This window comes from Podarcis vaucheri (genome assembly GCF_965113315.1).
Source record: "Podarcis vaucheri genome assembly, chromosome: 7".
NCBI lineage: Eukaryota > Metazoa > Chordata > Lepidosauria > Squamata > Lacertidae > Podarcis > Podarcis vaucheri.
The window spans coordinates 92,626,045-92,651,944 of NC_138765.1; the positions used below are offsets into that span (position 1 = coordinate 92,626,045).

Genomic DNA, 25,900 nt, shown 5'->3' on the forward strand with positions numbered 1-25,900 from the left:
TGATCTTGGCACCACAAATGGTAATTGCAACTCAATGGAAAACAGCCAATCTGACACAGGACGCCTGGTACCACTCGCTCTGGAATATAGCTATATATTTGATTGGTTTCATTGAAGAAAGCCTTCTTCTAAAAATGCTGCATATCTTTTTTTGCAACATAGAGAATCAGATTCTGTGTAACATGCAACAATCTTGTTTTCTTTTTTAATAAATATTTATTAAGGTTTTTACAATGTTACAAAATGAAACAGAGAAAAGAAAAAATACAAAATAAAAATAGTTTAAAACAATTCAATCTTTTCATCAATTATCTTTCATTTACTTGTTTCCCGGACCTCCTCATACCTCCCCTTTTTGTATTCCAGTTCAATTTGTTAGTTCAGCAATTCCTTTCCCTCCTTATTTTATCCTGATCTTTAATCTTGATATATTGTAACCTAAATTTACCTGTTAAGAATCCAATTTTTTTCATATTCTTTTATACCATTACAGCTAAAGGTAAAGGTAAAGGTACCCCTGCCCGAATGGGCCAGTCTTGACAGACTCTGGGGTTTGTGCGCCCATCTCACATCTATAGGCCGGGGGCCAGCGCTGTCCGGAGACACTTCCGGGTCACGTGGCCAGCGTGACAAAGCTGCATCTGGCGAGCCAGCGCAGCACACGGAACGCCGTTTACCTTCCCGCTGGTAAGCGGTACCTATTTATCTACTTGCCCCCGGGGGTGCTTTCGAACTGCTAGGTTGGCAGGCGCTGGGACCGAGCAGCGGGAGCGCACCCCACCGCGGGGATTCGAACCGCCGACCTTTCGATCGGCAAGCCCTAGGCCCTGAGGCTTTTACCCACAGCGCCACCCGCGTCCCACCATTACAGCTAGAAACCCCTTAACTTCAATCCAACATCATTCTAACATTCTTTAATTTTACAATATTTCTCTAAATAGTCTTTAAATTTCTTCCAATCTTCTTCCACCGACTCTTCTCCCTGGTCCCGGATTCTGCCAGTCATTTCCGCCAATTCCATATAATCCATCAGTTTCATCTGCCATTCTTCCAGAGTGGGTAGATCTTATGTCTTCCAATACTTAGCAATAAGTATTCTTGCTGCTGTTGTAGCATACATAAAGAAAGTTCTGTCCTTCTTTAACACCGATTGGCCGACTATGCCCAGAAGAAAGGCCTCTGGTTTCTTCAAGAAGGTATATTTAAATACATTTTTTAATTCATTATAAATCATCTCCCAGAAAGCCTTAATCCTTGGGCACGTCCACCATAGGTGAAAGAATGTACCTTCACTTTCCTTACATTTCCAACATTTATTATCGGGCAAATGGTAGAGTTTTGCAAGCTTGACTGGGGTCATGTACCAACAAGCAACAATTTTCAGAGTAGTTTAACAACCAACCTTTCATCCCAAGGAACTCAGAGAAGTAATTGTAGCTCTGACCGGGGGTCTCCTAACTGCTTTCAGCACCCTTAATGAACTACAGCTCCCAGAATTCTTTGGAAGAAACGCTGTTTTTTTAAAACGGTATGATGGTGCATTAAATGTATAGCACAGATGGGCCCTATCAACTGGAAAAGGAAAACAAGGAGCAGTGTAACTCCCTGCTTGCAGGGGCTGGCTGGCTGGCTGGAACGCTGAAGAGAAGCCACTTCCGTCTGGAGGAAGTTACCAGTACATTGCAATGCAACCTTTTGTCGGAGCTCCAACTTGCTACTTCCCTTTGCTTTTACTCTTGGCCTGCTGGGAGGCAGGCAGGCAGGCAGGTGTACCAACTGGACCCACAACAATCTCAGCTTACCCATCCACATGGCACAGTCATGCGTTCAATGGTTTTGTTTTCCCCAGTGTGCGAGAAGATGGCTCACAGGTTGCATTTTCGACTTTGCTCTGCAAAATTCTGAAAAGGGTACTTTTCCATCAGCCAACAAGTACATGCATTTGCTATTTATTTTCAGTTGACACCCAAGGTGCTATAAACAATACAAATATAAAAAGAAATTGTCTATAATTCATGTGTTTCATAATAGGCAATTCACACCATTTATCTAAATCATGTTCTCTTAAGCATTTTGAACTCAAATCCCATTTTTTTATCTGGCTCTATTGTGCCCGCATACCCTGCGCTAAAGTTTATTGCACACAGCAGAGAAGCCCTAATGGATTAAGATGGATAACACTATGACATGTCTGTATTGTTTTTCTGTAAGCTGCTTGAACCTTGTGTAACTCTTCTGCTTTCAGTGCTACTGGTTGAGACTTTGGCTTCAGAAAACAGATATGAAGTCCCAGAAAACCAATATGAAGCCAAAACAAAAGTGAAAGCATGACATGTATGGCCAAATTTGGGGAGATTATGTTATTTACTCATATTAATTGCTTTGTTGATGTTAATTATCAGTTTACACCATTTAGTATATGCAAATTATATATAATTGCTTTGCTTCAAATTTCATCATATTTAAGTTGCTTTATTTTCAAACATTTTATCTTATGCAATTTTATTTCCTGTAAATTCCATACGTTTTCATGTTATCATTTCATAACACCATTAAGCTTTTTACGCTAATAAACTGAGCAATTTCTTTCAGTTTCTTGTGGTTTTAACTGTTTACGCTTTACTTCCTGTTCCACTGGGTTGTAGCTGAGCAAATTTGATCCCATCTGGATGGAAGGATCCAATGAGTGTTAGTGCTTTGGCCAGGATCTGACACAATCTGACAGGATCTGACATTCAAGTAAAAAACGAACAAACCAGTTTACAAAAATTAAAGGTGACAAGCGCCAAGTGCTTTTAAAAAGACTACCAGTTGGTTCTTTCCATGTTCCTGATCAAAGGTGAAGAGGAAGAGGAAGAGGAAGAAGAAGAAGAAGAAGAAGAAGAAGAAGAAGAAGAAGAGGAGGAGTTTGGATTTGATATCCCGCCTTTCACTCCCCTTCAGGAGTCTCCAAGCGGCTAACATTCTCCTTTCCCTTCCTCCCCCACAACAAACACTCTGTGAGGTGAGTGGGGCTGAGAGACTTCAGAGAAGTGTGACTGGCTCAAGGTCACCCAGCAGCTGCAGGTGGAGGAGCGGAGACGCGAACCCGGTTCCCCAGATTACGAGACTACCACTCTTAACCACTACACCACACTGGCGTCCAGCCCCCACAAAAATGTCAGAGAGAGCAGGAGACATTCCTTAGGAGGAGCTTCTCCTTAGAAGGGTCTCAGGCAGGGGCAGGGCTTTTCTTCAGCCGGAACTTGCAGGAGCTCAGCTCTGGCACCCCCCCCCCCAGGTGGGCACCATTGCCTTTTTTTCTGGAAGAACAGCACTGGGTCAGGGGCAAGGAAAATCAGCTCACTCTCTTCCCTGTAGACTGGGGGCAGGTGTGGGGGCTTGTTTATGAGTGCAATGTGGGGTGGGGGGAATGGTGATAAATTCACTTCACTGGGCACAGTCACACACGCAGCACCAGCCAAGGGGGAGGGGATCAGTTGTGTATTTAAGGCCTTTGGCTAATTAAACCATCTATGGCCTTTTAAACTGGGGGGGGGCGCTTGTTTGGTTTTAATTTATTACATTTGTACACCACCATTCATCTCAGGGTCGTTCAAAGCATAACTATGTTATGTATTTTTGTGTTGTTATACTGCATTCTGCTCTGTGGTCCTCAGGTGAAGGGCGGTATAGAAATTACATGTTGTTGTTGTTGTTGTTTAGTCGTTTAGTCGTGCCCGACTCTTCGTGACCCCATGGACCAGAGCACGCCAGGCACTTCTGTCCTCCACTGCCTCCCGCAGTTTGATCAAACTCATGCTAGTAGCTTCAAGAACACCATCCAACCATCTCATTCTCTGTTACATTACATATATATGGTCAAAGGTCAGTTTCTAGGAGCAGAGGTTATTGCAAACAACTCGAGGAAAGATTGAGCCCACAAGGCAGGCCTTTTTGGCTCACAGACACACAGAGAGACTGGGCAGTCTTCTGGCTGCTGCCACCCATGTGTGTGACAGTGCAGTGAGGTGCATAGATGGCCGCAGTGCAGCAAAGGCACATTAAAGTGGCAGCATGTTGATATTTATTTGGTAGGCAAGCAGCATTTTATTATTTATTTGGTATTTATTTAGAGCAGCTGTACCCTGCCCTTCAGCCAAAAGAACTCCCGGAGAGTGGCTTACATACTATTAGAGGAAGGCAGTCCCTGCTTGCAGACTTAAAGGTAAAGGGACCCCTGACCGTTAGGTCCAGTCGTGGCCGACTCCGGGGTTGCGGCACTCATCTCGCTTTATTGGCCGAGGGAGCCTGCGTACAGCTTCTGGGTCATGTGGCCAGCATGACTAAGCCGCTTCTGGCAAACCAGAGCAGCACACGGAAATGCTGTTTACTTTCCTGTCGGGGCAGTATCTATTTATCTACCTGCACTTTTTGGCGTGCTTTCAAACTGCTAGGTTGGCAGGAGCAAGGACCGAGCAACAGGAGCTCACCCCGTCATGTGGTTTGGAACCGCTGACCTTCTGATCGGCAAGCCCTAGGCTCTGTGGTTTAGACCACAGCGCCACCCGCGTCCCTGCCTGCAGACTCACAATCTAGCAATACACAAGGAAAGGGGGACAGGAAGGAAGAGGAGGGAAATAAACCTCATACACAGGCGCAGTGCAGGGGTAGGAGGTTCCAATGGAGCTGGGCTTTCAGCAAAGCGGACGCAGTGAGCCTTCTGCCTCCCTTCTCTCCCACTGAGGCAGCCAGAACCAAGGTTTTAACCATCTTGGACACTCCAGGACACTTACAAACAACTTCAGAAGCACAGGGCCCAATATTGATCCTTGGAGAACCCCATTTCTTAATTTGTCCATTTATTTCTACTCTACACCTCATCTTCTTCAACCAGATATGATCCATAAGAGGATCTGTATTCTTATCTAAGGGGGCTTTGGTGAAGCGCTTTACCAAAAATGTCAGTCTTCAAAGCCTGCTCTTCTTCATCCAGCCATTTCTGACTTTCAGGCAGCAGTATGCAGACAGGCAGCAGTATGCAGACCTTACACCAAAGAGCTCAGGTTGTGTTGACAGTTCTCCCTTCCATTAATTTTACCCTCACAACAACAGCAAGTTAGGCTGAAAGGTACCAGCTGGCTCCAGGCCACTAAGTGAGCTTTAGGATTCAGTGGGGATTTGAACTAGGGTCCCACTCCAGTCCTTGGCTTCTGGATTGCTATGGGGTAGGGTGGAGGCTGCAGGGAGTTGAGGGCAGCTGGGTTCACATTACAGTGGTACCTCAGGTTACATACGCTTCAGGTTACAGACTCCACTAACCCAGAAATAGTACCTCGGGTTAAGAACTTTGCTTCAGGATGCAGGATGAGAACAGAAATTGTGCTCTGGTGGCGCGGTGTCAGCAGGAGGCCCCATTAGCTAAAGTGGTGCTTCAGGTTAAGAACAGTTTCAGGTTAAGAGCGGACCTCCCGAACGAATTAAGTACTTAACCCGAGGTACCACTGTATTGCCTTAGAGCACAATGAAGGTGACCCGTCCCTTCCTGCTAAGTTTCACATCTCTCTCCCCCCACCCCAGCACAGCTCCATGTCAGCCAGATTCCAATCTGCTGGAGTTCACAACGGGGAGGCACTGAGTAGGAGGGTGGGGTGTCTTTACCTTTGACGGAGATTGTTAAGTTGTGAGTGAACATATCAGACAACACAGTGATTCTTCAAACAGCTCTTGTTTATTCACAGGCCAGAACAGAACTGAACTGAAGGGTTCAGTCAGCCTGCTTATCTAGAGCTCCAGTACAACGCAACTGTAACAACTTTCTGTAACTATCCAATCACTGAACATCACTTTCAATCCCTTATTTGCATATGTGGACCTGAGTGAAAACTATCTACAGTGGTGCCTCGCAAGACGAAATTAATTCATTCCGCGAGTTTTTTCGTCTTGCGGTTTTTTTCGTCTTGCGAAGCACGGTTTCGGAAAAGTTTTGGAAAAGCTAAAAAAATCACCAAAGTCTTCAAAAACCTCAAAAAAGGCTACCACACCGCGTGCTATGAGTTGCTCCTCGAAGTCAAGTTGCAACTGTATTAACGGTGTTAAGAAAAAGGAAACAAACTTGCAAGACGTTTCCGTCTTGCGAAGCAAGCCCATAGGGAAAATCGTCTTGCGAAGCAACTAAAAAAAACAAAAACCCTTTTGTTTTGCGAGTTTTCCGTCTTGCGAGGCATTCGTCTTGCGAGGTACCACTGTACAGTATCCCCCTGCTGGCCCAGGGTGAGAACTTTAGTACATAACAGAGATGTTCACACCTTGGCCAACAGGGGCTAAAGAACTCCAGTCCGGTTTGAGAAACAACAAAACAGTCCCACTCCTGGGCTTCAGACAAGCTCTGTGCAGGTCTTTTATTGAGATATAATGTTCTGCACCTCCTCCATTGCAGACTTCCAAGTGTAAAGATGTGTTAAAAGAAGCGTATCAGGCTTTCTTGTGCCCTTGGCAGGGAGAGTGCAGACGGGGCAGGAAGGCTCCTAGCCACTCCAAGCCAGTGTGGAGAGATTTCTGCGCCCACTGAGCCTACGCCCTTGGTGGGGGCAAACCTAACCAACCCCTAGGTCAGGGGTCTGCAACCCGCGGCTCCGGAGCCGCATGTGGCTCTTTTACACCTTTGCCACGGCTCCGGGGCGGATACTAGCGAGGGGAGGAGGCGCATTGTGCGCCCTGACACTCGCCACTGTGGCGGGCGCTGTACTGGCTGTGACGTCGCATGGGGGCGGTGCGTGCGTTAGTCACGCACCGTCCCGACGTCACCTTCCTACCTGCTGTCAGATCGTGGCTCTGGAGATATATTTGTTTTAAATGTTGCAATGGTTTTGCGGCTCCCAGTTTTTTTTCTCTTCGGAAATGGGTCCAAGTGGCTCTTTTTGTCTTAAAGGTTGCAGACCCCTGCCCTAGGTCTAAACAAAATAAAAAATTCCTTCCAGTAGCACCTTAAGATCAGCTAAGTATGTTATTGGTATGAGCTTTTGTGTGCCTGCACACTTCCTCAGATACACGAAAGCTGATACCAATAACAAACTTAGCTGGTCTCTAAGGTGCTACTGGAAAGATTTTTTTTAAATTTTGTTTCGACTACAGCAGACCAACACGGCTACCTACCTGTAACTACAAGCCCTAGGTACATGGGTGTAGCCAAGATTTTTCGGGGGGGGGCAAGCCTTTTGTTGGGGATGGCAGAACCTGAGTCTGCTATGTATTTTTACTGATTTTATTGATTTAGGGGGGCAGGGAGAGGCAGCTGCCCCCCCCGGCAACGCCCATGCCCATCCCTGTTAATAAAGCCTCCGCCGGGCCTCGAGCCACGTCAAGGAAACACCGAGCAGCCTCGGGGGTGGGGCTCCTCCTGGGGCCGCTCTCTCGGAAGGAGGCGCGGCGTCGGAGGAGGAGAGGACCCGCCCCGGGCCACCTGAGCCCAGAAGGTAGGCGGACAGGAAGGGGCGGCCGCCGGCGGGGAGCGAGAGAGAAGCAGGAAGTTTTGGGGAGCTGGCCGAGGACCGGGAAGCGGCTGCTGGGGGAACCCACTCGACGGGCTCATGGTGAGCTTTCCGGCCGCGCCGAGTTGGCTGCCTTCTCGCCGCCCCGTCCGGCGCCGCGCCTCGACGTGGCCGGGCGGGGGACGCGGAGCGGGCGCTGGGCCAGGGGAGGGCGGGGGCTGCCTCTCGAGGCCGCGTCCCTGGAGCAGGGCGCCCCCAGCGCCGGCTCCCCCTCTGGCGCGGGCTCGGGGTTCCCCCGGCTCTGGCGCGCCTGCCTTCCTTCCGCCCTCGGGCTCGGCCGGCGTCGAGGCGGCGCGCAGGGGCGCTGGGCAGGAGTGGTGGGGGCGCGGGGGGGGGGTTCGGGGGCCCCGGGACGAGGCTCCGGCCCCCGCGGGAAACCTCTTTGGCGGGGCTTGGCGCTCTTCCTGGTCTGGGCTGCCGGGGCGAGTTGGGCTCCTCCTCCTCCTCCCGGGCTTCTCCTCGAAACCTTTCCGGCCTTTGCAGACGCCCTCTAGAAACCAACAAGTGGCCCTTTTGCAAACTCGGGCGACAGTGCCAGGCTTTCCCCGAGTCCCCGCCCGCTCTGGGTCTTCCCAACAACCCGGCGAGGCTGGTTAGGCTGGGAGAGGTGGAACTGGCCGTGGCTGAGCGGGGATCCGAACACCGCCCGCCTTGACCCCAAGCCGACACTTGAACCGCCGCAGCCAGATAGGAGCCAACTCCTAGGGGTTGTGGGGTCTTCAGCATCCCAATAAAATATTTGAGGGTCCAGCACCCCCCAAAGTTGACGAGCCTTGCCTTCAAATAGTGCACCGTGTCATATGATCAATTATGCCCCGCCCCATTTTTTATTCAAGTTGTCACCCCTGGCTGCAGCTTAGCACTCTGGGGGGGGGGCACTGAGATCTTGCCCCCAAGGTGCCCCAAATGTCATCCAGTCCTACCCCCGCCAATGCCAGAAGCCCATCGCTGCTGGATCCGTGCTCAGAAACCTCTTAAGAGAGTCCAGAGTCCGTCCCACTGCTAGGATATTTCTTCTGTTAATCTCATCACTGAAACTTTATTACGCTGCTCTTTCATCCTCTGGATTCTTCATGCACCAGTCCAGCATTCTTGAGCCATAAGCCGTCCAGCTGTCAAATCCACGCTGTACAATTACAGCATATTCAATGCACATTTAAAGCACATGACTTCCTCCCAGAGAATCCTGGGAATGGTACTGTAGTTTCCTCCTCACAGAGCTGCCATTTCCAGCACCCTTTACAAACCACAGCTCCCAGAATTATCTGGGGGAAGTCATGCACTTTAAATAGATAGTGTGAGGGTTTATCCACACTTGCCTTTCCTTCAGGCAACGTCTGCACTTTAAAGCTCTGTATCTGAGTACAAACACCCCTTCTTTTTTTTTGCCCCAGAGCTTTCACCACAAAAACCCACTCTTTAAAGCTCGCTTGGAGCAAATGGCAATCTGTAGAAAACCTGAATTGACGTTTGCTCTGACTGAGTGCTAAAGAGCAAGATTTCACTGGGGCAAACAAAAACAAAAAAACCATTCTGACACGGAGCATTTAAGCACGGATCTGTGCCTGGAAAGAGTGCGGCAAAAGGTCAGTGTGGATGAGCCCAGAATCTGTTTCTAGACTACATTTCCTGTCACCACCCAAGTTTGATGATGGGACCGATGGGAGTTGTGTAGTCCAAAACATCTGCAGAGCATTTTGTTGGGAGAGGCTGCCATGTTCAATTCCAGCTTCTCATTACTCTTGTTGTTTTTTTTAATAAAATTTTTATTGGTTTTTCACCATTTTTATAAACACAAATATTACACAATACAAACAAACAAACAAACACATAAACAAACATGTATAATTTTGAATCCTTTTTTCTTAAACCTTACTTCACCGACTTCCCCATACCTCCCCTTTCTGCATCCCAATTTCCAAATTTGTTTCAGCAAATCCTTCCCCTTGGTTTTATCAAATTTTCCCTTATTCTTTTCTTTTACTTATCTCATTACCGTACTCTTGACGCGCACTGGTTGCTCATTAGCTGTGTAGCGGTTTTTCTACATGGAAATAGCTTTTATGGTCTGTTATTGACTGTCATCACAACAGCTGTGTGAGGTCAGAGGGTTCCTTGTGCAAAAGTGAGTGATAGCAGAGAGTGAGTGCCCATCCCATGACTTGGGTGTGAGCCCAGGACTGCACTGGGTTTTGACCCCTCCTGGTGTAACCTCAGCCCTGTATCCCCTGAACTGTGCTGGGTCTTGTACGGAGGGTGCACTTAGCTGCCTCAGGGTGACTGTAAATGGTGGCGGTGTTTTCATTGTTTAGGGAAGCAAGCACAGGGTATAGCAGACCTGCCCTGGTCCAGACTTTTGGACTCCCGCTTTGCATTTCCTAGCAAACAGCTTCCAGGAATAGGTCTGAAGATAAGGCAGCTATTAATTCCAGCCCTGGCAGTGTGTGGGATGTTTTTACTCCAGTTTTGATGTCAGAGCTGCCAAAAGAATGTTCAAGGAAAAGCCCAGCTTCTTTGTTCTGTGGAATGTTGGATTTTGAAATGCTGGCTGTCCAGGAAAGCCACTTCTCACCCCTCTAGGGTCATCCTTGTACACAGTTTAGATCAGTGGATCTGAAACTTTTTCGGCCACAGCCCCCTTGGTTCCATGTACTCACCCCCAGTGCCCCTTACCCCTGTTGTTGGCATCCGTCCGTCTCTAGAGGCAAACCGTTAGAGAATGGCAGCGCCTGCTGTGGCTGCAGTGACTGGTAACCCATAACTGCTGCCTCCCATGTTGTTCCTGCTGTGTTAGCAGCACCGAAGTGACTTTTCTGGGGTGCAGGCCTGGGCAATGTGTATGGAGGTCCTAGGCTGTCCAGACTACAAGACCCCTGTCTTGGCCTCACTGATGTGGTCCAAAGGAAAGCAGAGCAAGACATTTGGCACCAGCTTAGCTGCAGGAGTTTCTGGAAGGAGGCATACCAGGTGCCATCCAACCGTCTTACTCCAAATTTGCCCTCTACACATAACAAAAAAAAATTCAGAATAGAGGCTTGCACAATCCATGAACCCATAATAACATAATAAAATTCAAAACAATTAATTGCACATTTATTCAAAATTAGATTCCCTATGCCCTACCTTTAGCTGAATATATTACTGAATTTCTGTTACTGCTTGCTTGTATTTGTGGTTCTGTAAAAATTGACCTCGTTCAGACTCTAGCAGCTATAAGTAGAATGCTGGAGCACAGAGGGCCCCTCCAGATTGCTTTGTTTGTTTGGGGGGGGGGTGTACCATAACATGCCATTGACACAATCATTGTGCATTAGTGGTGTATTTATCCTGGACCATACACACATTGTTCCACTTCCCCAGTGTTATTGTCTTATTGCTGTTGGGAGGTTATCCTCTTGCACCAAAGGTGAGACAAAAAAAAAAAGTAAACCAGAACATTTGTGGAATGAGGAGTTAAAGGATTTTAGGAAGTTACAGGACCAGAAATGAAGCAGCGTGTCCACCCTGAAACTGTTGATAGGCTCAAACCGTATTGAAAGTGGGACTGCTTATAACTGCCCCAATACCACCGCAAACACAAAGAATTATGAATGCAAATGGAAAAGTGCATCTGGAGCTGCCCAGAGACTATAATGGCTGAAGCCAAGCCTTTGAACCAGCCCTGCAGGAGAGTAAAAATTGTGGGAACGAGAAAACCTGGGTATAGTTTACAAGGTTAAGAATAGGACTGTGAAAGAATTAAACCCAATAGTCCTTTGTTCCTTGGCAGCCAAATTAAAGTATTAGAGCTTGAGGCTTATAACAGGAAAGATGCCCAGCAATCAGCTGGGTGGCAGGGAAAAAGACAGCTCTCCCTGTTCTGCTGTTAGAGCCCAGGGACAACACTCTTGGCTGCACCAGCATTGCTGGGCTCCAGAGGTTGAAGCCCCTTGCACCACACAAATGCACAGAGTATGGGAAACAAACAAGATGAATTGGAGCTTTTAATACAGGATGGCAAATACAACCTGGCAGGCATTGCAAAAACCTGGTGGGATGAGACTCATGACTGGAATGTAGGAATTGAGGGGTATAACCTGTTCAGAAGGAATAAGCCAAACAAGAAAGGAGGAGGAGTAGCATTGTATATAACGGATGTGTGCACTTCTGAAGAAATCTATGACTTGGAGCATGAGAAGCAGATTGAGATTTTTATGGGTAAAAATGGTAGGAGAGAGAAACAACAGTGACCTTACTGTGTGTGTCTGTTATAGACCTCCAAGCCACACTGAAGACTTGGCTGATGCCTTACTAGAGCAGATTACCAAACATTCAAAAGGGAGAGATATAGTAATCATGGGGAACTTCAACTTCCCTGATATCTGTTGGGACTCAAACTCTGCCAAGAGTGTAAGGTCTGAAAAATTCCTCCATTCCATCGCTGACAATTTCATTTCCCAGAAGGTGGAAAAACCAACAAGGGGTTCATCTGTCTTGGACCTCACCAGTAGGGAAGAACTGATAAATGAAGTGGAAGTACTGGGAAACTTGAGAGGAAGTGATAATATTCTCCTGGGTTTCAGGAAAAAAGGGGGAACTGAGTGTAGTCGGAGACACACTCTAGACTTTAAAAAGGCCAATTTCAAAAGGCTGAAGGAGCTACTGGGTATGATCCCATGGTCGGAAATACTCAAAGAGAAGGGAGTCCGAGAAGGATAGGAGTTTCTAAAAGGGGAAATATTGAAGACCCAAATGTAGGCAATACCAACAAGAAAGAAAAGTGGGAGGCATCTAAGGAACTTACAGATGAGCTGGGAGTTAAGAAGGGCATGTATAAGAAATGGAAGAAAGGGGAATTCACAAAGCAGGAGTATACACGAGTAGCCAACAGTTGCAGGGGGGAAATAAGGCTGGCTAAAGTTCAGAATAGCTCAGGCTTGCAAGAGAGGTTAAAAATAATAATAAAGGTTTCTTTGGCTCTGTCCAAGGTAAGAGGAACAAGCAAGTGGTAGGTCCTCTCACTGGGGATCACAGAGAAAAGCTACTGGGGACAGAGAAAAGGCGGAAATTTCAACACCTACTTTGCCTGATTTTACCCAAAAGGAAAGCGGTGCCCAAACTGGTGATAGCAGAATAAATGATGTAAGGAGGGAGCTGCAGCCCAAGATAGGAAAAGAGGTAGTAAGGAAACACCTAGCTACTTTCAATTGATTCAGATCTCCAGGGCCTGATGAACTGCATCAAAGGGTACTAAAGGAGCTTGCAGGTGTAATTTCAGAGTATTTGAGAACTCTTGGAGAACAGGTGAGGTACCTACAGACTGGAGGCAGGCAAAGGTTGTCCCCATCTTCAAAAAGGGGGGAAAGACCCAGGTAACTACCAACCTGTGAGCTTGATATTGATACCAAGGAAGGTCCTGGAAGAGATAATTCAGTTGGTCTTCAAGCATTTAGAAAAGGATGCTGTGATTACTAAGACCCAGCATGGGTTTCTCAGAAATAAGTCATGCCAGACCAATCTGATTCCCTTTTTTGATGTAATTACAAACTTGGTGGATCAGGGAAATGCTGTGGACATGGTGTATCTTGATTTCAGTAAGGCTTTTGACAAAGTCCCCCATGATATTCTCGCGAGGAGCTGGTAAAATGTGGGTTGAGCAACATAACTGTTCGGTGGATTCAGCTGACTGACCAAACCCAAAGAGTACTCATTAATGGTTTCTTGTCATCCTGGAAAGAAGTGCCAAGTGGGGCGCCGCAGGGTTCTGTCCTGGGCCCGTTGATGTTCATCGTATTTATAAATGACTTGGATGAAGGAATTGAGGGGGTGCTCATCAAATTTGCAGATGACACCAAACTGGGAGGGGTAGCTAATGTCGCAGAAGACAGAATCAGAATTCAAAATGACCTTAACATATTGGAGAACAAGCTAACAAAATGAATTTCCGTAGGGACAAATGTAAGGTACTGCACTTTGGCAGGAAGAACTAGGTTCACAAATATAGGATGGGGGTCACCTGGCTTAATAGCAGTTCATGTGAAAAGGATCTAGGGGTCTTGGTGGATCACAAGCTTAACACGGGTCAACAGTGTGATGATGCAGCAGCAGCAGCAGCAAAAAAAGCTAACATTCTAGGCTGCACCAACAGAAGTCTAGTGTCCAGATCAAGGGAAATAATAGTACCACCTGTATTCTGCCTGGGCCAGGCCACACCTGGAATACTGTGTCAAATTCTGGGCACCACAATTTAAGAAGGATTTTTTTAAAATAACATTTTATGAATTTTCCAAAAATAACAACAAAAACACCATCTAGAAGTTTTTTAACCAAGTCAGGCACAATTTAAGAAGGATGATGACAAGCTGGAAGGCGTGCAGAGGAGGGCAACCAATATGATCAATAAGCTTTACGAGGACTTGAAGTAGCTGGGTATGTTTAGCCTGGAAAAGAGGAGACTGAGAGGAGATATGATGGCCATCTTCAAATATCTTAAGGATTGTCACATGGAAGAGGGAACATGCTTGTTTTCTCCTGCTATGGAGCGTAGGACTCAAACCAATAGCTTCAAGTTACAAGAAATGAGATTCTGACTAAACATTCGAAAAAACTTTCTGACCATAAGAGCTGTTTGGCAGTGGAATGGTCTCCCTTGGGAGACTGTGGACTCCTCTTCCTTGGAGGTTTTTAAACAGAGGTTGGGTGGCCATCTGTCATGGATGCTGTAGCTGAGATTCCTGCATTGCAGGGGCTTGGACTAGATGACTTTTGGGTCCCTTCCAACTCTGTGATTCTGTTACTTCCCACTAAAGCAACTCTGGGCTGGGGATGAAGGAAACAACAGTCCAGAACATCTAGAGGGCCCCAGGTTGGAGAAGCCTGCTTCTCTCTCTCTCTCTCTCTCTCTCTCTCTCTCTCTCTCTCTCTCTCTGTGTGTGTGTGTGAGAGAGAGAGAGAGAGAGAGAGAGAGAGAGACCCTTCTCAGACCTTCTGGTCTAAGCTGTGCTTGTGATGCCAGGCTGTTGACCGCAGAGTGGCTCTGCTGGTTCTGGGGGATGCTTGGCATATTCTGCATTCCCAGTGGAAAGTATGTGTCACTTCTGCTGGGGACTTGCTCAAGACCTCTGGTGCCTTCCTGCACAGCATTCCTGGTTCTTCGCTGCAGCTTCTCCAGAAGCACTGACTTGGCAGCAGGCTCAGGCGCCTGGGGCAGGTAGGATGGAGTTCTTTGGTCTCTACTTTTCAGGATTGGTTTCAGAAGATACAGAATGGTTTCATGTGTTGAAGCAGGGGTTTGCTGTCCTTAAGCTGTGCCATTTTTGCTCTTTGCTATAGAATTCACCACCAAACCTGGCTGTCCCCAAGCCTTCTTGCCTACCACCAGGTGGTACAACCTGTTTTTAAAAGACTTCAGGCCAGTGAGATGTGGAAATCAAATTCCAGTGACTCTATGACATCTGAAATAAAATCTGTCCACATTTGTTTTATCTGACTTGGTACTAAATGGTTGCAGCCAGTGTTAGCTGTACTCAGAGTAGGCCTATTGAAAGTAATGCACATGACTAAGCTCCACTAAGTTCTGTGGGTCCACTATAACTTGGTGGGATACAGCCCCAAAGCAGGACACTGATGAGTCAGTCCCACAACAAGTATATTGAAGGCAGCAATTACAGTTAGAAAAACAGAGCCTTGAATAATGTAATACACTTCTATTCCCTAAAATGGTTATTATTTTTTATATAAAAGTGACACAGTGGTTAATAGGAAAGGTGGCATCCTGAGTACAGCTGCAATTTCCACACTGATCATTACAGGGTCTGTCGTAACTGATAACTGGTTTTTCTTTCATACAATAGTAATGAAATAAAATAGAATCAGTAAATACCAGGCTTCAGTGGAGGCTGCCCATTGTATCTCTGCATTAGTTCAGAATTAAGAGGAATTAAAGAACCTTTTAATGAGGGTGAAAGAGGAGAGCGCAAAATATGGTCTGAAGCTCAACATCAAAAAAACGAAGATCATGGCCACTGGTCCCATCACCTCCTGGCAAATAGAAGGGGAAGAAATGGAGGCAATGAGAGATTTTACTTTCTTGGGCTCCATGATCAGTGCAGATGGTGACAGCAGTCACGAAATTAAAAGACGCCTGCTCCTTGGGAGAAAGGCGATGGCAAACCTAGACAACATCTTAAAAAGCAGAGACATCACCTTGCCAACAAAGATCCGTATAGTAAAAGCCATGGTTTTCCCAGTAGTGATGTATGGAAGTGAGAGCTGGACCATAAAGAAGGCTGATCGCCGAAGAATTGATGCTTTTGAATTATGGTGCTGGAGGAGACTCTTGAGAGTCCCATGGACTGCAAGAAGATCAAACCTCTCCATTCTGAAGGAAATCAGCCCTGAGCGCTCACTGGAAGGACAGATCGTGAAGCTGAGGCTCCAATACTTTGGCCACCTCATGAGAAGAGAAGACTCCCTGGAAAAGACCCTGATGTTGGGAAAGATGGAGGGCACAAGGAGAAGGGGACGACAGAGAATGAGATGGTTGGATGGTGTTCTTGAAGCTACCAGCATGAGTTTGATCAAACTGCGGGAGGCAGTGGAGGACAGAAGTGCCTGGCGTGCTCTGGTCCATGGGGTCACGAAGAGTCGGACACGACTAAACGACTAAACAACAACAACATTAGTTCAGAAGACGTGTGTTGTGGTGTCCAGAAATTGTGGCTACAGTGACTGCACAGGGCTGTGGGTGCTTGGGCACCCACAATAATCTTAATTGTGGGGGCTGGGCACCCGCAAAGTCAGGGAGCAAAACCAGAGGGAGGCAGATAACCGACCTCTGGGGCTCTGAGAAAGAAGCAGTTCAGCCCCACCCTCTGCAGCCAGCAAGTGAGCCCCCCTTTTCCAGGGAGAATCTCTGTCTGAGCCCCTCCCCAGGGAAAAGGGGGCCTTGCTGGCTGCGAGGAGGAGGACGAGCCCCCCCCAAAAGCGCAATGCAACTTTGTGCATTGTGCTTGCGTGCCAGTGTGTGTGTGTGTGATGTCGCACGTCCTCATTATGGTGGCGAGCACCCACAATCCTGAGGGTGAGATGGCACCCCTGGGTGACTGCAATCTCCACTTCTGGAGGTTAGTTGTCCTTGCTTTCTTATCCCCAGGTTTAGTCATCTGACTCTGATCATTTCTGAGGAAACAACTCTGTGGAACTCTTGAGTGAATCCGGTGATACCGGGATTGCAACATCTATGTGAATAAGGATGACGAATGGTTTCTCTTCCTTGAAACAAGTATTGTTTATCTGTTTGGCCTTGTCTAACACTCCTGTCATTTTAGTGGGGTTTTTAATAATGCTGAGTTCCTCCTGTGCTTTAATTAATATGAATTGTACATAATATAGCATAATTAATATATAATAAAGTACTTCTTCACATAGTCCATAGTTAAACTATGGGATTTGCTGCCACAAGGTGCAGTAATGGCCAGCAACTTGGATGGCTTTCAAAGAGGATTAGGCGAGCGATGGCTCCCAGTCACAATTCCTATGTTCTCCCCACTTTCAGAGGGAATGTTCCTCTGAATACTGACCGCTGGTTTAGAGCGCTGTGGCAAGAGCGCTGTGGCAACCAGGTCCTGCCTGCAAGCCGATCGGGCACCTGGGGTGGCGGGCATGCCCTGTGCCCATGGGGGGCACAAGCGGGGCGCTTCGCAGGGCCTCCGAGGAGCCTGCCTGCCTCTTCCCACTCAGCCATCCTACAGCTGATGGGGAGGTGGTGGGCGGGCTGTTTGGGACAGCGCGGAGTCCGTGGGCGCCCAAGCCACTGCGTCGCTCCCAGGCAGGCAGGGTGAAAGTGGCCTCTCTTGTACGACCAAAGCCTGCTCTTTCTGATCAGACTTGGTTCCTATTTTCAGAGTGTGTCTTGGTGCAAGGCCAATGGATTAATTTGAGCTCTCTTCCTTTTTGGTCTGTTGGTTCTTGTTTTGCCCTTGCACAAGTGGCATCTGCATGAGCAGCTACTGTAGTGGCAAATTGTGTGCCCTGTTAAGAATAGGAGGAGAGCCTGGCTGATGGAGCAGGCCAAAGGGAGCCCATCTAGTCCAGCATCCTGTTCTTGCATTGGCCAACCAGGTGGCCCAATGTGAAGACTGCAACCAGAACCTGAGTGCTACAGTCGTACTCTCGCCACTGCAGACTCCTAGGAACTGTCATTCTGCCTTGGACAGTGGAGGAAGCACGTTGCCATCGTGGCTAGTAGCTGATGATACCCTTATCCTATATTTATTTGTCTGGACCCCTTTTAAAGCCATATAAGGTGGTGGCCATCCTTGCATACTGCGGATTCTGTGATTAGTTCTACTTCTTTTTTTTTCTGTCCTGGATCTTCCAGTATTCCATATCATTAGATGATTTCTTTGGTTCTAACAGAGTCTACTTTCTCCACACACTATGCATGATCTTATGTGCCTCTGCCCTGTCCCCCTGCCCCTTACTCACATTTTTTTTAGTCCTAAACTAAAACTCCTAAAATGTTCCCTTTCCTCCTTGGGAAGTTAATTTTTCTCCAGCCCCCTGATCATCTGGTTGCCCCTTTCTTCACCTTACCCAGTTCCACAATGTCCCTTTTGAGGTGTGGCAACCGGAGCTTTTTACAGTATTCTGAGGGCAGTCAAACCATAGATATGTGTAAAGGCATTATGATATTGGCAGTTGTGGAACAGAGATGTTTTCTGAACAGGGACCTAGGCAGTCAGCAGCTCCTTCATTCACAATCCCATGGATCAACCTTGCACAGTCTCTCAATGGAGGCAGTGATGGCTACCAACCTAGATGGCTTAAAAATAGGATTGGACAAATTCATGGAGGAGAGGGCCATTGATGGGTACTAGCCAGGAGGACTGCTCTGCATCCACAGTTGAAGGCACCAATGCTTCTGAAGACCAGTTGTTGGAAGCCACAGGAGGGGAGAGTTGCTCTTTTGCTTGGGTCCTGCTTGTGGGTTTCTCAAGTGCAGTCTTGTTTATGTTATGTGAGGGTTGTGCAGAAGACCTTTCCCGTCCCATATTTGTTGGTGGGTGGGACGCTGGGAGCTCCATTTGGATTTCCTTCTTCCGGTTGCCAACATCCATGGCTGACCCAGGTCTCCCATCCTAAGCCCCCTTCCTTCCTTCTCTTCCCTCCAGGAGGGCGGAAGCGCCCCCGGGATGGCAAGCGACAAGGTGAAGAACCTCCAGAGTGAGGTGGAAGGTGTCAAAAACATCATGACGCAGAACGTGGAGCGTATGCTGGCAAGGGGAGAGAACCTGGACCACCTGCGCAACAAGACGGAGGACCTGGAAGCGACGGTAGGTTCTGAGACTTGTGCTCTGAGCAGAGTCGAAGGGGGTGAGGTTTTCACGGGAGGCCACCAAGCTCCTTTCATTGAAGAGTGGGGGGACTTGCCTAGTGGCTCGGGAGAGAAGAGCAGAGTCCCCAAGCAGGCATCGGGGAAAGTGATGGTAGCTCCTAGAATCCCAAGAGTCATCTAGTTCAATCCCCTGCAATGCAGAAATCACAGTTAAAGAATCTCTGACAGATGGCCATCCAATCACCGTTTCAAAACCAATGAAGGAGAGCCCTTCATCTTCCGAGGGAGTCTGTTCCACTGTCAAGCAGCTCTTACCATGAGAAAGTTATTCCTAATGTTTAGTTAGAATCTCCTTTCTTGTAATTTGGGACCACAGGTCTGGGTCCTTCGTTCTGCACCAGCAGAAAACAATCTCACTCCATCTAACATGGGACAGCCCCTTAAATATTTGAAGATGGTTATTCCTGGTTATTGTGGGGTTGGACTCTTGGTCGCTTCCAACTCCACAATGTTATGATTCGATTCAATGTTCTCTTCTCCAGGCTAGACATACCCAGCTACCTTAACTGTTCCTCATAAGGTTTGATTTCTAGACCCTTGATCCTCTTGGTCACTCCCTCTGCACATGTTTCAGCTTGTCAATACAATTCTTAAACTGCTGTCAAGAACAGGACACAAAACTCCAAGTGAGATCTGACCAAGACAGAGTAAAGTGGTACTCTTCCATTCCTGGGCAGACTCACGTTAGGCTTGTGGTCTACTAAGACCCCTAGATCCCTTTCACATGTACTACTGGCCAGCCTGGTGTCCCCCATCTTACATTTGTACATCTGGTTATCTCTGCTTGGGCCACATTTGCAAGTTTCCATTGGCAGGAAAGATGTTTTCCAGTTAGAAACACAGACCTAGGCCTAAGGACAGGGAACCTGTGGCTGTCTTACGTTTTGCTGAACTACAGCTCCCATAATCCCTGACCATTGGCCATGCTGCCTCAGGATGATGGGAGGAGGCACCCAGAGGGTGCAGACCCCCTGCCCTCAGCAAACTTGCTCTGAACCTGAGAGCTTCAGCTCGAAGGGGAAGTTCCTCATGGATAGAGCAGGGGCTTTTTCAGCTTTGCTGGGACTCTGGCAATAGTGCCATCAGAACCATAAGGTGTGACTTGGTATGATCTTCTGGTTTTCCACTCTATAGGTGTATTTAGACGTGTGTTTGTAGCCCACTGTACAGCCAAGGGAGGCATTCTTTGCCTTCACAGTGTTTCTGCTGCAGATTAAAACTCTCCTTATCCACGGATAACAGTTCTCAGTCCAACCACTGCTCAGAATTCAGAGCGGGCGAAATGTTTAGCTCCTTTGGCTTTCAAGTGTGATTTCCCCTGCAAGTAGCCTGCACACCTGTCCTGTTGGGACGGGGTCTTAAATCCCTGCTTACCGCAGAGAAGGACTTGCACCCAGTGCATTTTCTTCCCAGCTGCTCTGAAAATGACATGCAGGTTTTCTCCATGGTGCGCAGCTGATCCCAGTTGTCCTTTTTATCATTGCCAACTTGGGCTCTTCTAAACTGAGATCTCCTCTGACTCAAAAGTCAGAATCTGGCACAATTTGGTCTGTGTGACCAGCCTGTGGGTGCTGAAGCAGAGGGTGGCCGAGGCACAAGGCCCAGCTCCTTTCAGGCAGCGCACCAGAGGTCCTGTGTCTAAGGAGCATAGTGGACAGGGTGGAGCTGTTTGTAGTGTGGCTGATTAATCCCTGAGCAGCCCAGGAAGGCCCAAACCACCCTCTGCCCTTTATTCTACCTTTGGTATTTACAACTTGCTAAGCTGTTTCCTGGAATGAGGCGGAGCAGTTGGCCATACCACCTAAGACTAGCGCACAGGAATGTGGAAGGGTTTAGCTGACTTTTGAATCTGTCACCTGGGTTTGGTGGCTGGAAAGTTGCTCAGCAGCCTTAATTGGGGGTACCTGATCGAAACAGGGTGCCATGAGCTGCCATTATTATTATTATTATTATTATTATTATTATTATTATTATTTATTTCAATTTATTATCCAGCCCTTCAACAAATGCTCCCAGGATGAGTAACACAACAGCAGAATAAAAATATTAACTATAAAGTATTTACAGAATTCCAGAGGCATTTTCAACACAGAGACACACTTGCTATTTATTATTTTATTGGCACTTTTATCCCGGTTTTCAACACACCCAAAAAGTGCTCTCAAGCTCAGCTTACAAATATAAACGAGAAGATTGCCTCAGGCTTACAACCCAAAAGGAAATAGGTCGAGGGGAGGGGGAAACAAGCACTAATCCTTAGTTTAGGAGGTCTTGAGCAGCAGGAATGAAAAGAATTTGGAGCAGAGCCAAGCATTTGCCCGTCTCTTAGCAGAGCTGATGGAGAGGCCCTGCAGTTCCATCTCTCTCTCGCAGCAGCCTGATGGAATGGTTGCTGTCGATGGCCTGACAGAGCTGCAGAAGATGCAAACAGCAGATAGATTGCTGCCATGCATTGTGTGTTGGGCTGCCTTTGATGACTGGAAACCGCAGCTGGGTGGCCAGTTTAATAACTGGGACTAGGCGTTCTGAACACATCACAATGATTATAGCTTGGCTGCCAGTCCCATTTCTGTGCCAAATTTGTAACTGCTGGGTTTGACCTATATTGGGACCCCAGTACCATGCTAGAGAAATTAGGAAAGGAACTGAAAATAAAACTGCTGGTAACTTGATGCAGTTACACAAATCTGTTGTACAGCTGCATTTGGAATACTATGTTCACTTCCGGCTGCCTTTCCTCAAAAAAGGGTTTTGCGGAGTTGGAAAAGTTCCAGGAAAAGGCAAGCAACTGATCAAGGGAATGGATCAACTCCCCTGGGGGAAAAGGGTTGCAGTGTTTGGGACTTCTAAGTTGAGCAAAAAGGTGACACAATAGAATTGTATAAATGATGCTGGCATCTGGAGAGTGCTGCTAGCAGGTTTCCCACAGGCACCTAATGGGCTATGGCCTGATCCAGCAGGACTCATCTCACATTCTTAATTCTTGTTTGTTTTTTGTGAGGAGACCTTTCCCGTCCCACATTGGTTGGTGTGTGGCTGAGGGGTCTCTCTCCTCCTGTGTTCACAGTTCTCTCTCTCTCTCTCTCTCCATTGTAGTCGGAACACTTCAAGACAACCTCACAGAAGGTGGCACGCAAGTACTGGTGGAAGAATGCCAAGATGATCATCATCATCTGCGTCATTGTGGCCATCATCTTGATCTTGATCATTCTCTTTGCTACGGGTGTCATCCCAACCTAACTCTCTTCCTCCTGGCATTGGATCTTCTCGGCTCACTCCAACCCTGGCTCCTGTCTGCCCCTGCTTCTCTTAGTCGTCAAAATTACTAACGGAACCACAAGGCCCTTGGCTGAGCACAGCCATCAGGGTCCTTGACTGCTCCTTCAGAACACACAAACACACTCCCCTCCCTAGACTGCCCTTTCCTTCCTCACCAGCTCCTTCTCTCTTTAGCCTCAGGGCAATAAGAATCTCTGCCACCAGACCTTAAGAGCTCCGTTTCCACACTCCCTACATTTCCAAATTCACCTGGGGCTCGCTGACCCCCCACTCCAGCCTGCAGATACTGGTGCCAACAACTGTTTGAGATGCAATTCCTGTTATCTGTGCCTGGCAAGTGCTAAGGTTCCCTTCATCTCTCCCTGGAGGGTTCTGATTCCCAAAGTGCCTTTAGCTGCTCTTTCCCAAACAGCCTCTTTTAGGGACCTGGTTGGGTCACTCCCATCTCAATTAGGTGACAGTGTTGACAAACGTTGCTTGGGGGAAGGGATCAGCGTTCCCTGTTGGCCAGAATGGGTTTGGGGAGCCCCAGAAGCCCTATGGGGGATGCTTCTTGTATAGAGGTTTTCTTGGTAATGAATGTTTGGGGTGGGGAAATGCCTGTATTCCCCTTTAAAAGCGGGGTGGGCATTGTAAAGGCATCCAAGTCTCCTGTGAACACTTTGGAGAGGAGACGTTTGTCCATAAGTGGCTTTTTAAAAACCCCAAAACTATGAGGCAGGTTTGTTTGTTTTTTAAAGGTGCTCTAAGTTTCTGCTTCATTCACTGTTGTGTATTTAGTTCCCTTTGACAGCCTTTGCCAGTCAAGTACCCTCCAGGTGTTTTAGGTTACAACCCCCATCACTATTGGGGCTGGTACGGGTTTGTGGTCCAAAACATCTGGAGAATGCCCGCTTGGCCCAGACTGCCTTAGACCTTGATTCTGAGACAGGCCTTTCTCCTGGGGTGTGCCACCCTGAATGGCAGAGCATGGGAGCCTTCTTCTCTGCCCCTCTTCCTCTGCCTGCCCTGGCCCTCCGCTCCAGGCCTTCTGCCTGACTGTGGCCTGTAGGCTTCTGCCTTTCCTGATCAAGTTCCTTGGATCTTTGCAGGGTCTCCGCTGTAGCTGATGGTTTTGTTTTTGTTGTTTCTCCCTGCATACGCAGATTTGCTCACTGTAATAAATGTATTTATAAGTAATTGGCTAATACAGAAATCCGTTTAGAAGAAGCTTGCCTCTGTGACTCATTTCATAGCACTGTGGGATGGACCTTGGGGCTGACAGAAAAGGAGAGGAAGCTGTGAAGGCCTGTAAGAAAAAAAATGTGTGTGTGTAATTTTTGTGCGTGTCATGGGAAAAGGAAAGTACGCCCTCTTTGAATTCTGTGGTTTTACATATGTCAGTGTAATAACAACAAGCTGTTCCTTAGCAGGTCTTAGGTAAATACAACCTCTGATGAACAACAACAAATGACATACTACACCACGTCATGATTTATTTGACAGAAATAAATCCAAAATAGAGAAGCCATGTGTGAAAAACTAAGCACGCCTTATGATTCAGCAGCTTGTAGAACTATCTTTAGCAGCAATAACTTAAAGTTATTGTTTTCTGTATGACTTTATCAGTCTCTCACATCGTTGTGGAGGACTTTTTTCCATTTTGGAGATTTGAACACTGGTCTCCTAGGTCTTAGTCCAACACACTAACCCAGTGTTTCTGGATCTTGGGTCCCCAGCTGTTGTTTGACTACAACTCCTATCATCCCTAGCTACCAGTGGCCAGGGATGATGGGAGTTGTAGTCAAACAACAGCTGGTGGCCCAAGACCAAGAAAGACTGCTCTAACCTCTACACCACACTGCCTCTCAGATCCCAAAATCTGTATTAGGGCCAGTGCTTTTTCTTTTTCTTCTTTCTTTCTCTTTTTCAAAAAGGGTGCTGGTACTCTCCATGAAGTTGCTACAGTAAGTGCCACGCTTTTAACATTTGAAATCATAGGTGCCAGTACTGTGTATCCTTGAGTAACCCCCCCCCCCAAAAAAAAGCACTGATTACATGACAGATTTTACAAAATAGTGTGCTAGCTTTTGTCTACTGCAGAACACTTCATTGGGCTTGTTCAGGGGAGGGGGGAGGCCCAGAGGCTTAGAGACTATTTTAGTTAAGCGATATATAAATTGTTTAAATCAATCAATAAACACACACACCACGCCAAACTTCCCAGTTTTCACTATGTATATCAACAGTTAGTGAATTCTGCCTTGTGTCCAAACTGGAATGGGTCCTGTGTGTAGCAATTGTATCTGTGTCTCTCATGTATGTGCACTCACCTTTGGGTTTACTTATTGCTATAGGAATTCTAAGGTCTTATATATATATAAAATAAATGCTCATGAATGTACAAGGCGCAAACATACCGTATTTTTCGCTCCATAAGACACACTTTTTTCCTCCTAAAAAGTAAGGGGAAATGTGTGTGCGTCTTATGGAGCGAATGCAGGCTGCGCAGCTATCCCAGAAGCCAGAAGAGCAACAGCAAGAGCTGCACAGCGCCTCTTGTTCTGCTGGCTTCCCAGCGAAGCAAGAGGAGGAACAGAAGGGAGCCCTTACATGGAGCCCCTTCCGTTCCTCCTCCCGCTTTGCTGAAGAGGCGCTGCACAGCTTTTGCTGAAGCCAGCACAGCAAGGGGGAGAGCTGCGCAGCGCCTCTTGCTCTGCTGGCTTCCCAGTGAAGCAGGATAAGGGATGGAAGGGGCTCTGTAAGGGCTCCCTTCCGTCCCTCATCCTGCTTCGCTGAGAAGCCAGCACAACTAGAGGCGCTGCGCAGCTCTCCCCCTTGCTGTGCTGGCTTCAGAGATAGCTGCGCAGCTTGCTCTGACTTTTCCGGGAGGTGGGAGAAGGGACCGAGGGCAGCCCGCCAGCCCCTTCTCTCACCTGCCGGGAAAGCCAGCAAGAGCCGCTCTATCTTTAAAGAGCCATGCCAAGCGAGCGAGTCTGCGGCTCTTGCTGACTTTTCTTGTTTTCCTCCTCTAAAAACTAGGTGTGTCTTATGGTCAGGTGCGTCTTATAGAGTGAAAAATATGGTGCGTATATAAACCATGTGTCTGAAATAGTACGGGAGAACAATCCTGAGCCATTTTGAGTCTCCTAAATTGACCTCAGATATTTTTCTGCAAGGAGAAAGGAAATGGAAAAAGCTTTCCAGTTGTCTTTGGACTGTAGGGGCTTGCACCTCCCTGTAAATACAGTCTGGCAAGTATCTGTTAAGCTGAGCACACTATCAATATGTGTAAAAGATTAAGGAACTATTTACCATCTCAAAGGAATGGCCAGGCTACCCAGAAAAGGCAATCAAATAAGGTATTATCAGGTATCCTGTCTGACAGGACTGACTCAACACTCTCAAATTTCTGCTGGGCTGGGGACCACCTCTTTCTGTGATGTATGTATGATGTTTTGGGGGGTGGTCTTGAGCTACAGGGTAGGCAATTTCAAAAGTCTATATAAGAGCTTGCACAGCAATGTTCTGGTTCCTCTCCCTCCCTGTGTGGGAGGAGTGGGGGACCCTGTTGCAACAGCTTAATAAAGATCAGGCTTACTAGCCACTTTGCTTCTCAATATTCTCTTGTTGGCCTCTATTATTTTCTCCTACAGAGAACCTACATAAGGACTCTATATCGGCTCTTGGATACCCCGTAAGGGAAAGTGAACTGTATTTTTCTTAAAACACTTAT

At 47.4% G+C, this 25,900-nt stretch overlaps 1 protein-coding gene and 2 long non-coding RNA genes across 4 annotated transcripts in view; 1 reads left to right on the forward strand and 2 right to left on the reverse strand.

Moving 5' to 3' along the window:
- Positions 1 to 3,829, reverse strand: part of LOC309536605 — a 31,656-nt gene extending 27,827 nt beyond the window's left edge. The window contains exon 1 of the long non-coding RNA XR_014221669.1: positions 3,683 to 3,829. This is a non-coding gene — a long non-coding RNA (uncharacterized lncRNA). The remainder of the gene's footprint in view (positions 1 to 3,682) is intronic.
- Positions 3,830 to 5,691: 1,862 nt separating this feature from the next.
- Positions 5,692 to 6,341, reverse strand: LOC309536607. The gene is made up of 2 exons (XR_014221671.1): positions 6,223 to 6,341; positions 5,692 to 5,865 (listed from the first exon to the last, which is right to left on the reverse strand). It is a non-coding gene; the product is annotated as an uncharacterized lncRNA (long non-coding RNA).
- Positions 6,342 to 7,346: 1,005 nt separating this feature from the next.
- VAMP8 (vesicle associated membrane protein 8) lies at positions 7,347 to 23,394 on the forward strand. 2 transcript variants are annotated; one of them, XM_082230724.1, is made up of 3 exons: positions 7,347 to 7,454; positions 18,683 to 18,844; positions 22,003 to 23,394. In XM_082230724.1, exons 2-3 carry the CDS (start codon positions 18,704 to 18,706, stop codon positions 22,144 to 22,146), a joined length of 285 nt encoding a protein of 94 aa, XP_082086850.1. In that variant the 5' UTR covers positions 7,347 to 7,454; positions 18,683 to 18,703; the 3' UTR covers positions 22,147 to 23,394. The 2 variants fall into 2 exon arrangements, with proteins under 2 accessions (XP_082086850.1, XP_082086849.1); XM_082230723.1 differs by having other exon boundaries at positions 7,447 to 7,571.
- The last annotated feature ends 2,506 nt before the right edge of the window (positions 23,395 to 25,900 follow it).

Bases quoted from the DNA above. Each gene is read 5' to 3' on its own strand.
- VAMP8 (XM_082230723.1), top strand. The intron at 18,845-22,002 runs GTAGGTTCTGAG...TCTCCATTGTAG, and splicing joins CGGAGGACCTGGAAGCGACG to TCGGAACACTTCAAGACAAC.